Raw genomic sequence first — 12,923 nt, 5'->3', positions numbered from 1 at the left:
AAAGTGCAAGAGATCACCAACAGCCATGTCTTCACACATTCAGCTTATTAGGAGACAAGGCCAGAATTACTTCAAGACTGTCACGCGCTTTGTGTTCAAAACTAAAACTCTTCTGAAACTTTTGTTCTTTTGGCACACAATTCATCAGCAACAAGTTTGGATTTAAATGAAGCAGAAAGGTCATACTGCAGACTCTCACAGTCATGGTCAGAACCATCCATCACAGAAACTGCAGGCTGAGAAGAATGCAAAGCAGCATTTTCTGCCTAGCATTCAGGAGACATTCCATTTTTGGAGCAAGATGGATTTTTACACTCCCTTATAAGGCCACAGGATAGGACAAAACATTAAGCCACCATTCAAGTTAACCTGCAACATACCACAAGGCAACCACTGTGAGCCCAGTAAGGCACAATTCCCAGTGGTATGGAAAGACTTGGCTACCATCATGTACACTTTCGTAACATCAAGGTGAGATTACTGCAACATGCTCTATTGGGGCTGCCACTGAGGCTACAAGTAGCACAAAACATCAAGAGTCCTAGCTGGAAGCTGGTGTGAGGGCACCCAACAGAATTATTACCCCAACTTCAGTGGCTTATTAGGTACTTCTACACTTAATGAAAATGGCAGCACTGAGCTTTAGGCCTAGGATCAGTATATTTTTACTGTAGTTTTACAGTTTGTTAGAAGCTGGCCAGAGTGGCTGGGGCAACCCAGACGGGCAGCATAATAATTATTCAATTATTATTATATCTTAAGGGCTGTTATCTCAATAATTAACTGTGCTACCACACTTTCAAGGACTGCCAGCTAGGTCTGTCTGGCCCCTTTTCTCCTGGTGCTAAGACACTTTTATTTAGGAGATCTTTAGGACTAGAGGATTAGTGCTTTGTTTGCTGTATTGTTTCTGTTGCTTTATTCCTTATGCTATCTAGGTTGCATTTTTAATTATGGTTTCTTTTCATATGGAAGCCAATTTGAGTAATATGGAGAAATATGGCTAGAAAGTTTTGAAATAAAACCGCTATCATGAACTTCCCAACTTACTAGTTTGCCTCTTTGCTGAGCAGATCTTGTTTCACGCAGAGTATACACATCACCACAAACTGAAATTTCCCGCCAGACTCCCGGTTTTGATTCTTCAGTGAATCCTCCTTTTGGATGCATGACTAGAACGCCATTGGTTGTTAATCCATCCATGTGCCCATCGGGATTCTTCCATTTTGCTGCTTTTTCCTATACAGAAGGCCACAGGAAGAAATAAAAGATAAATTACTCAGCCTTTCCACATTCAAAACTTGTAACGGTATTCAAGGTTGCAACCACAAGTAAGCTTCCCAAAGAAAAATAGCTATAATAAAGGAAGGGTTGCTTCGAATTCTAAACTCAACATTTAGCACAGAACAGCAAAGTAAACATCTGCACACAATTACAACTATTACTAATAGTTTGGCTAAAAAAACAGCTTGCCTCTATATCAGAAGGGACAGAAAGAAAATCGCATTAGTGTTTAAAGTCCTAAACAGCCTAGCCCCAACTATCTGAAAAAACTGCCTCCTTCCCTACTCTCAATCAGCCTTCCATGTTCCAAGCCATGGATCTCTTCACCAGTGTACACATCATTTACATATATTGCTACTCTTCCTCCCTTCTTGTTTGATCTATTCCATCTGAGCAGGTTGTACCCTTCAATTTCTACATTCCATTCATGAGTCTCACCACAGCAGCCTACATGTGCCATCCTGTATTAAGAGCTCAAGTTCTTCTTGCTTGTTTCTCATACTCTGTGCATTTGTGTAGAGACAACTGAAACCATGAAACACACTGCTGCCGCCTCTATAACACTCAATAAGGAGTCACCTGCCACCACCACCACACGTCTCTTCCTTCTCTGGGAAGTAGCAAGAATCGTTCTGTATGCTGTACCTTCTGCTGCCACCTTGATGTATTCTAAGGTCTGCAACCACTGTTCTTGCTTCTCTGGCCAAGAATCAGTGTCCGGGGTGAGGGCATAGAATCAATTTTGTAGCTCCAGACACAGCATGCTCCTGATAGTCCTACTTTTTGTGTCATGTTCCTCCAGAGGATTGTCTCCTGAATTGGGCAATCTTCCTCCTCCCTAGGGGTACTCCGCCTACATCTCTGTTCCAGGACAGTCCACTCTAGTCTAGCAAGAATGTCCTCATGTTACCCGGTGGCTTGGAGTGTGGACAGGTGGGCCTCAAGTTGCTGGACCTCTTCTTTCAGCATGGTAACCAAGCTTACAGATAGCAGTTCCAGCACCTCTCAAGCATATGGAAGGATGGGCCTTTCTGCAATTCCACTAGCATTCCATCACCTCCTCTATCGTCAATTTTGCCCAACTGGGCACTTGATTCCACATTGCAATGAGGAAGCAAAGGGTGAGATTAATCAATCCTACTTCCAGATTTACTATGGTAACATTAGCTCATGATGCAGCACATAGTCTTGCATGGAGAAGATCCCTAATTGATATTCTGGGATATCCAGTTAAAAAGATCAAGTAGCAAGTGATAGGAAAGATTTTGGACTGAGACACTGCAGAGCTGCTGCCACTCAGAGTAGACTATGCTGGGCTAGATGGAAAATAATCTGACAGATTCCTATGTACTATGTGTTAATATTAAGAAAAAATAATCTGCAGATGAATGCCAGCAAACAGCCATCATGTTGTGATAAGAGGGCTGGTTTATGCAACAAGTTATCATGACAGAGAGGCTTGCAGAGAAACTAGGTGTACTTACCCCAAGGAATATGTTTTTAGAAGAGTCAAATCCTGCTGCAAAGATTCTGGCAGTGTATGGTGTGTTCCTATCACAGACAATGCGGCAAGCAAACCTGGAGATGGTGCTTTGGGTGATCTGAGTTTCATCACCATTTTGACTGCCAGAAATTGTATCTGTTACAACAAAATCTATGGGGCTCTCTGTCGATCTGCCAACCTGAAGACATTGAAAACATATTTTAGAGAAATACCTTAGATGATACTGTTACATTATACATTATGTCTAGAAAGGTTGTTCGCTAAAACACAATAAACTGACTGACCGACTCTTTGGAGAACTATGCATTGTGAGAGCATGTGAAACCTTAAATAAGCAAAATCTATGGGTAACTTGTACATTCAGGTAGATTCAAGTATTATCCACAAATCAACAATTAACGTAAGTAGGCATCTTGCTCTCATTCTAAAACTGTTTTAGTTACATGGGGTACCTTCAAAATTTGAATGGCTTGTAATAAAACCAAGCCCCTCAGAAGATCCCCCCACTCCCCACAAAAATGTATAAAAGCTTTTGTCTGTTTTTAGACTTAAAAGATCCACTCTACAAACCAATGTTAAGTGATCCTGAATTACTTTTAAGACACCCTAGTATACAAATTATAACACAATGGGTTCAATTAATGAATTCCATTAGCAGAAGGCCTTCTCAGTGGGACTTTCCCCCTCCTCTCCTCGCATGGCTCCCCCCAAAATAGTTTCTGGTCTTTTAGGGGGAGAACGCCCAGAACAGCATGGTTCATTGGGGGGGGGGTCGCTCTATCTGACAAGCCGAAATTGCTTGCCATGGTAGAACAATATCTTAGCATAAGAATGAATTTCTCCTAACATCTTTTAAAAGGTAAAGGTAAAGGACCCCTGACAGTTAGTCCAGTCGCGAATGACCCTGGCGCTCATCTTGCTTTACTGGCCGAGGGAGCCGACGTTTGTCCACAGACAGTATTTCCAGTTCGTGTGGCCAGCATGACTAAGCTGCTTCTGGCGAAACCAGAGCAGTGCACGGAAATGCCGTTTACCTTCCCGCCAGAGCGGTACCTATTTATCTACTTGCACTTTGATGTGCTTTTGAACTGCTAGGTTAGCAGGAGCAGGGACTAAGCAACGGGAGCTCACCCCGTCATGGGGATTCGAACCACCGACCTTTTGATTGGCAAGTCCTAGGCTCTGTGGTTTAGACCACAGCGCCTTTCACTAAATGCTAAGGAGGAAATCATTTCACACAGAGAGGGAGCTATATTGTAGCATGCATACGTGCTCATGGCTCCACCTTTCTATGAAATATTTTAGGAGCACAGAAATGTAAGAAGCTGCCTTATACTGAGTCAGAACATTGCTCAGTCTTGCTCAGTACTGTCTACACTAACTGGAAGTGGCTCTCCAGGGTTTCAGGCTGGAGTCCCTTCCAGCCCTGGAGTTACTAGGAATTGAATTTGGGACCTTCTGCACACAGAGTTTGGATCTGATATCCCGCTTTATCACTATCTGAAGGAGTCTCAAAGCGGCTAACATTCTCCTTTCCCTTCCTCCCCCACAACAAACACTCTGTGAGGTGAGTGGGGCTGAGAGACTTCAGAGAAGTGTGACTGGCCCAAGGTCACCCAGCAGCTGCATGTGGAGGAGCGGAGACGCGAACCTGGTTCCCCAGATTACGAGACTACCGCTCTTAACCACTACACCACACTGGCACACACAGGGCAGATGCTCTACCACTGAGCTTAAGCCCTCCCCAAATTTTCTGCTTCATTGGTATTACTTGACTCCTTTTGGCATCAAGATGTCAACGGCTGCACTTGAATGTTTCACTTATTAAAAGAAGAGGTATTAGTGGTCTGTTATGGCATAAAAGCTATTACAGATTGCTCAGCTGCAGAAACACTGTGATGGGTGAAAATGAACGTGGCAAGCCCTGAATTTCTGTTACTGCTTTAACTGCAGTAAAAGTAATATATATTTGTCTTGCTCTTGAAGAGACTAATGTTGCTTTTTGGAGCTATGCCATAAACCAGAATTATGAACTTCCTAGACAACAGCAAGCAAATCAACAGATTTTAAGTTGGGTCTCTGTGCATCTAAGATTTGGAAAGAAACATGCAGCAAATTAAGTATCAGATTAAATATCTGAATCGCATGGATTCTTTCTTCCAAAAAAGAGAATTCTATTTAAAGCTGTCTTCTAATATTTGACATTGACTACCAAGCTACAGGGTTGTGCTGTTTTGCTGTGTCATTTGAGTTTAGGAAACATTCTAACTGCAAAATTCTGCCGGATTTATTATTTGCTAGAAATATTTGCTGTGGAAGACAGGGTAGAGAAGATAAGCCTTCTTACTTTATTCTACTAAAATGCTAATCAAGCACCTCTGTAGAAAAGATGAAAATATAGTACAGGTGACTTTCAATTTACGCTGGGATTATGGTCCAGGAATAGCGCATAAAGCCAAAATCGTGTATTGTCAAAACACATCGGGTTCAATGGTGGGTGGGATTGCCAAAGTTTTTTATTCCCGGGTGCCTGTCCCTTTCCACCCTCTTTTTCTTTTTAAAAAATGCTTGCAGGATTCGGGGGGGGGGGGGGGAACCTGGCTGGCGGCTGTGAGAACAGGGTAGGACTATATGGGCCACTGGCAGATCCAGCAAGTTCTTCTTATGTTCTTAGTTCAACAGTTCAGGAATTACCAGCCCCTCTATGTCTAAAGCCCAACTGTCATAGTCCAACATTTGTAAGATAAATCGCCTAGAAAGCTTCACACATTGTCTGCTATTCAAACTAGCATAACATAACCACTTCACTCCTTGAAGATCTTCAATAACTTTGGCTCAAGCGATCAAAGCAAGACCACAGGGTGCTGGAGTAAAGGGAGCCAATGTGGAACATTGTACACTGTGAGTCTTTTAAAAGAGGCGCCGTGGAACATGTGCACTCTGTATCCACGGGGCTTCTTTTAAAGGACTCACCCTGTATTTCTCCCTGCCCCAAAACAAATCGCACCCAGCTGAAAATTCTAGTTTATGAACCGATGAACTGTCAACTAAATAAATATTTTAGAAATATTTATCCCAAACATGAGCCTTGCATTTTCAGTACAAATTGGCATTCTCAGAAAGCCCAGATATGTATAAAGGTAAAGGTAAAGGACTCCTGACAGTTAAGTCCAGTCGCGAACGACTCTGGGGTTGTGGCGCTCATCTCGCTTTACTGGCCGAGGGAGCTGACGTTTGTCTGCATACAGTTTTTCCGGGTCATGTGGCCAGCATGACTAAGCTGCTTCTGGCGAAACTAGAGCAGTGCATGGAAACGGCATTTACCTTCCCGCCAGAGCGGTACCTATTTATCTACTTGCACTTTGGCGTGTTTTCGAACTGCTAGGTTGGCAGGAGCTGGGACTGAGCAACGGGGGCTCACCCCATTGCGGCGATTCGAACCGCCAACCTTCTCATCGGCAAGCCCAAGGCTCAGTGGTTTACACCACAGCACCACCCACGTACCCTTAGATATGTATAGTATTGCATATTACTAATAAATAAATTAATAAAATTTGTATACTGCCCTTTATCCATAGATCTCCGGATGGTTCACAGCACAGAAATACAGTATTTTGTGCGGCATAAGATAGTACTGTACACATCATGACTGTGAATGGACCAAGCAGCACCTAATCCCCTAATGCTAGTGAATCTAAAGAGAAAATGAACCCGCATGGTGGAAGAATAGGACAACACTGGGAGCTCCATGTAATATGCTGAGTTTTCCAAAAGACAGGCAGGTTTTTAAATTAACAAACAATATTCTAGTACGCACTGTGCTTTGAAAGCACAAGAGACCTCTCATTGTTGTGAAGCACATAGGGATGTGACAGAAAGTATTTTAACTGAATCTAGGTACATACAGGAACAAAGAAAAACTGATGAACCCACCCACTGTCTAAACACTCCAGAACTGCCCCTGCCATGAATGAAAATCTGAAACAATGCCTTTAAGTAATGGCTTTGTTGGTGCTCCTGGAAGAAAACCAACAACCTATTTTTGAGCCTCTGTAACTCAGTATATTTACTGCTGAATGAATATGTCATTGGAAAGACCTAGAGAGCATCACTAAATGAAAGTATAAATAATGCAGCCACCACCAGTTCCCACTGGGAGTGCTTTCAAAAGAGCAGGAGTGGGACACAGTCCAGGCTCAAGATTATTATTGAAAGGTCTGTAGAATGCCTTTACACTTTTGCCAACAACAAAAGCCAGTAGTGAATTCTGAAAGCATGACACGCTGAGCAAAAAAAGAGCTGTGACAGTTCAGAGTGAGATAGTGGGAAAGCTTTTCAGTGTCAGAAAAACAAGCATGCAAGTGGTTAGTGTGCAGTCACATATGACACACAAAGCACATACAGTGGTGCCCCGCAAGACGAATGCCTCGCAAGACGGAAAACCTGCAAGACGAAAGGGTTTTCCGTCTGCAGAGGCGCTTCGCAAGACGAATTTCCCTATGGGCTTGCTTTGCAAGACGAAAAATGACGAAAAAAATTGAATTTTTTTTTTGCTCCAAAACCCCTTATTCTGAATCGCTAAGCTGCTAAAAGCATTTTAGCAGCAAAACCGCTAATCCCCCCCCTTAAAAAGCCGTTTTTAGCCCTTAAAATGTCAATAGCGCTAATAGCGCTACTCCGTCAATGGGCTTGCTTCGCAAGACGAAAAAACGCAAGACGAAAAGACTCCCGGAATGGATTCTTTTCGTCTTGCGAGGCACCACTGTACTTTGCTGCATGCACTTGTACCAAAGCTTCCTAATGTGCACTTATAAAACCAATGTGCAACCTGCCCATGTAGGAACCAGCAGGTAAGACCCTTCCTTCAGCGAGAGCAACATCTGAGAATAAAGCCTGAACTCTAGGACACCATTTCTGTAAGCCATTTCAGGACATCTTCACACAGGAAATAAGCTATAAAAGCCCACAAACAGCTGTTTTTAGGTCATGCAAATGCACTTACCTGAAACATATCTGTATCTTTGTCGTGTGTATATTCCACTACCACCGTCTGGCTTCTTGACAACGTGTAGGATATACTGTGCTGCCCTTTACAACTGATGGCCTGTGGAATAAGACAGTTCCTGCTTTATTTAAGTAACGCCTGAGTCAGGGAAAAGCACATCACTTCAACATTTGTAAATGCTGTTACAGCCATTACCGAGTTTCTCCCTATCCTGGCTAATTCGATTTGTTTATGCGGTTTGCAGCAAGCGTGGCTCAGCCGCAACTCTGGATCACAACAAAGAGCATAGCTAAGGGACTTCCCATGCAAGGTGTGACCCCGCCCCCCCCCATGAGCAAAGCTCTTGCTTATGGACAGAAAATTACAAAGATCTGTCCTTTAAAAAGCAAAGCAAGCTAGAATCAAAACAAATGAATCTTGAATGCAACCATGCAAGTTTCACTTTTCATACTTTCTCTCTTTTGGGCACACAATTTTTTCAAATGACCCACTTCCATAATCCAAACAGAAAAACAGCCTGTGAAGCTTTTCTTTACCATGTCTACCAAATCTAACCCAGATGCCTTGAAGGAGCAGTGACTTTCAAAGGCAGGTACTGTATCTTTTCCAGGCCTATTCTGCTTCTAGAGGGTCTTTAACTAGAGATATCAGGGACCAAACCGAAAAGCATCCATGTACTCAGCGACAGGTGAAAACAGATTTGTAAAATTGGCTAAATATTGGTCAGATATTTTAAAAGCATTTTTAGAACAAAATGGTATTTTCATCAACTTGCTTGATAGCTGTAAAAGGTAAAGGTAAAGGTACCCCTGCCCGTACGGGCCAGTCGTGTCCGACTCTAGGGTTGTGCGCCCATCTCACTTAAGAGGCCGGGGGCCAGCGCTGTCCGGAGACACTTCCGGGTCACGTGGCCAGCGTGACAAAGCTGCATCTGGCGAGCCAGCGCAGCACACGGAAACGCCGTTTACCCTCCCGCCAGTAAGCGGTCCCTATTTATCTACTTGCACCCAGGGGTGCTTTCGAACTGCTAGGTTGGCAAGCGCTGGGACCGAGCAACGGGAGTGCACCCCGCCGCGGGGATTCGAACCACCGACCTTTTGATTGGCAAGTCCTAGGCACTGAGGCTTTTACCCACAGCGCCACCCATGGCTTTTACCCACCAGCTTGATAGCTGAGCTAATCACAAATGAAATTAACTTTTTAAAAAAATTATAAACAAATAACTTGGGATAGCAGTCAGCTATGTTTTATTCAAAGTAAACTTATTGAAATCAATGTTCGTTAAGTTCAATTGGTCTACTATGAGTAAAACTTAACTGACTACCACCCATAGCTTTTAACTATGTTCTGGGAGGAATTTAATGTGATTGTTCAGCCAGGGCATGTTACGATATTGAAGCAATGATGCTGCAAGCTGATTGCTGGGAAAAGTCACATGCTGTTGGGAGTGTCTGTGGGAAACAGACAGCACCGGAATTAGCTCAGAGTGTAATATGAGCTGCACAGGAAGTGCTTGGGGAGTCGTCTGCTGGAGGTTGATGAGAGCAGACATGATTTTTTGTAACACTGCAGAGACAGAAATAAAAGCCATGTAAATACGTTTCTGTCTTATCTCTTTCCCCTGCCGGGGGGGCAGGAAAGAGTGGTGTGTTCTTCTCACGCTGAGAAGGATCGCCTATCGCGACCTCTGCCTGGTCCTTGCCGGGAGAGCAGACCGGGAGGTCAACAGGAGACCGAGCCGGGTGCCTGGGAGAGTTGCCAGTTTCTCCTGATAATGGCTCGGAATCCAACAGGGCAGGCATTATGGCTTACCAGACAGAACTATTTCCCCTTTCTCCTCCCATATGCTGTTGCAGGGATTTTTCCAACGCCCCCCCCCCCACAGTGTGTGTGGGGGGGGGGGGAGAAGCCCCATTGCACAAGAGAAAATCTTCTCATAGGACTTCCACTGATGGAACCCATTAGTCGAATCCCACCCTTTTCTCCTTTGGCATTTATACAGAAATTCCAGGATCATAAAATTAAAGCAACAGTGCCTATGAAAAGCAGAAATGATTTTTGAAAGCAATTTTACTAAGGCAGCTTCTCTGAAACACAGTTAAATAAAAAGCAGTCAGCTGGCATTCACTGACCAGTCTCTGACACTGAGCTAAGGACCCTCCCATAATAAAGGGGAATGATGAACCCACAGTGGTGACAGATATGCTTCAAAAGCTGGAACTTTCCATAAAAGAGGATAGAGTCTGGCGGCCAGTTCACTAGAGATAAATGACCCTAAATTCTGTTCTGTCTCTGTCTGTTTAGATATTTGATTAGAAGTGGAAGAAAGTCGAAAGAATATCAGCCAACACCCAGGGCTTCTCAGCTATTGGATGATAAGGGCCATTTCACTGGTTTTTATTTGTTTGGGTGCACACCAAAGATGCATTAAGCATACACCTAACAATGTAAAGTACAACTGCAAAAAACCCCAAATAGTTAAGAGAAACACACGCTTCATACAAGCACAAGAAGAAGAAGAAGAGTTTGGATTTGATATCCCGCTTTATCACTACCCTAAGGAGTCTCAAAGCGGCTAACATTCTCCTTTCCCTTCCTCCCCCACAACAAACACTCTGTGAGGTGAGTGAGGCTGAGAGACTTCAGAGAAGTGTGACTGGCCCAAGGCCACCCAGCAGCTGCATGTGGAGGAGCGGGGAAGCGAACCCGGTTCACCAGATTACGAGTCTATCGCTTTTAACCATTACACCACACTGGCACAACACACTGACACAACAGTCATAAAACCACGACTGTCTTCTTGCTGAGCACGTACATTGTGACAAACCAATTCTGTTGCTGAGTAATATTCTAAATGGCCCCAAGTGGCTATGCAAACAATGAAAGGATTGTTTAGGACTGGAGTTCACACAAGAAACTGTGAAATATTCAAAGACATAGGAGCCAACTCCTAGGCTCGGAGGTCTCTTCAGCCCCCACCGCCATATTTGAGGCGGACAGGGGGCCCCCAAAGTTAATGGGACACTGCCATTCAAATGGTATGTGTTTGCTGTATCTTCTAATGGGTTTTGAAGGGCGGGGCTTACCTGCCCCCCCATATTTTATTCAAGTTGGCATCCTTGCTCAATGAAAAGTCTTAACATAACATTCTGAGATGCTCCAAGATATTACCAGAAGCTCCTCTTTCAGGGGTTTCAGAATGTTACTGAATTTGTGTGTGGTACTGAGTAAAAAATGCATCAGAAGTAGAGAACAGTGAGTGCATCTGAACCTGCCTTAGCTTTAAGTTCAATTTTATTTTTATTTTTTAAGGGGTTCTCTCCTCCCTAAGACTGTGCCCTTTTGATTTCTGCTGCAGTAATAAATTGGAACAATAAAGGGTTACCATCTGTACAGGTCAGAAACAGACTTCACTTTGATGAAGGCTTTACAGATGACTTGGCTTGATAAAGGGTGCAAGGGACTGGGAGACTAGTTAAAAGACCTTTGTGTCTACAGAAGCGACTAGCCCACATGGAAGGGCAAACTGCAACGAGACACCTGCTTATAATTAGAAAAGGGGTCAATGCAGCTTTACCAGGCATAGTAGCCTGATTTACATAGTCAAGGACTCAGGTGGCTTGTTAGGAGTGAACGGCCAAAGTGCCGTAATCATTACAAACTCTGGATCCTAGGCTGAACATGCTTAAGAATAAGGGCAGCATAGCAGAAAACGAGCAGCCCAGTGCTATACACCACTGGAAAACAAAATAAGACGCTAAGTGAGAGTCTGGCACAAAATGCTGCTTCGGTGAAACAAATCCATCTTTATTTTTCTAATGCCCCCATCCCATTTAAACTGAGAATTTGGAATCATTAATATGAATGACAATTGTTCAAGCAAATTTGACTCCTTTTCCTCTAGGGAACTAATTGGGGCAGGATATTCCTAATAAGTTATTTTTAGCTCTGCTGCCTAGGGTACCGGAGTGGATTTCTGTCCTCATTAGCTTGTGAAAGGCCATGGCAGACTTCCACACAAATCCAACTGATGCAGGAGATGACATTTAAGACCTGGTGAAAACTTCTCATTTATTCTAAATATCCTATAGCATATTGCTAATGTTCAAACTCCACTTCTTAAATGAATATTTGGTTCTTGTTAAAATAACCACTCGCAGATTTACTTTTGCTATTTTCCTAAACCCTTTATATGTCCGTTGGTTCTCTAGACCAACTGTATAGATTTATTGTTAACTATTACTAACAGATGTTGTTCAGCTGGCCATTTTGCTTAACAGATAAGAAGGCTGTGGTATTTGGAATCATTCAAACTGAATTATGGGCAGACCTGTATAACAACTTCAACTAAAAATGGTTGATTTTTGTAACAAAATACAGAACTAATGTAATTAAGAGTATATGGTACCCCATCATGCAGAAAGAAAACTGCTCAATGTTCAACCAAAAAAAGCCAAATAAGTTCACCAAGAATTTTGATACATTATGCATTTATGGCTACAAGATTCCTACTAATCAAAAATCAAGGTCTATGCCCTGTTTTTCTTAGGCCTCATTCTCACTGAGGAGCCACTTCGACCAATAGGGGGGGAACATGCCTGTGTTAGAAACTGGGAATAGAAATGGCTCCTGGAACCTAGGTTACAGAAGCAAAAACAGAATAGCTAGTTACCATTCCCCACCCCCACCCCCGTTCAGCAGCACTTTCTATTTATTCTTTCAAAATGCATGAACTAATTCACTATTCACATCAGTGACACATGGTTAATATTATAGTTTCAATAGCAATTCTTAATTGGACACCACAGACATAAATGGGGCTCAGCCCCTGCAATGGCAGCCAAAACCCCAAGTCATGAGAATAATGAATATTTTCAAATACCAGCATATGTGTGTGTGTAGAATGCGTTATGTAAAGTATTGTGCTGGATTTAAACTTAGTTTAAACAGTACTACTTGTATACCAAAAGCAGCCCTTTCACCCTAGCCTTAGTCACACGCACGCAGCTTTAGTCACTGAGGTCCCCAATCCATGCACGGTCTCCAGTGCCACTGCAGAAGCCTTCCCACTGTTATTGGAGAAGTCTCAGCATCAGCTAGAGATTGCCAGCCCCCCCCCACTGCCGCTGC

General features: G+C 43.3%; 1 protein-coding gene across 2 annotated transcripts in view; it reads right to left on the bottom strand.

The window, feature by feature from the left end:
* PELI2 (pellino E3 ubiquitin protein ligase family member 2) overlaps positions 1 to 12,923 on the bottom strand; it is a 76,286-nt gene that overhangs the window by 6,850 nt on the left and 56,513 nt on the right. For both annotated transcript variants that reach the window (XM_083438581.1, XM_083438580.1), the window contains 3 exons: positions 7,791 to 7,892; positions 2,769 to 2,966; positions 1,051 to 1,239 (listed from right to left, as the gene is read on the bottom strand). In XM_083438581.1, the coding sequence (XP_083294707.1) occupies positions 1,051 to 1,239; positions 2,769 to 2,966; positions 7,791 to 7,892 (489 nt within the window). The remainder of the gene's footprint in view (positions 1 to 1,050; positions 1,240 to 2,768; positions 2,967 to 7,790; positions 7,893 to 12,923) is intronic.

This window comes from Podarcis tiliguerta (assembly GCF_965153285.1).
Source record: "Podarcis tiliguerta genome assembly, chromosome: 1".
Taxonomy (NCBI): Eukaryota; Metazoa; Chordata; class Lepidosauria; order Squamata; family Lacertidae; genus Podarcis; species Podarcis tiliguerta.
Note: the sequence above shows the minus strand (reverse complement) of the source record. Positions and strands in the feature narration are given on the sequence as shown.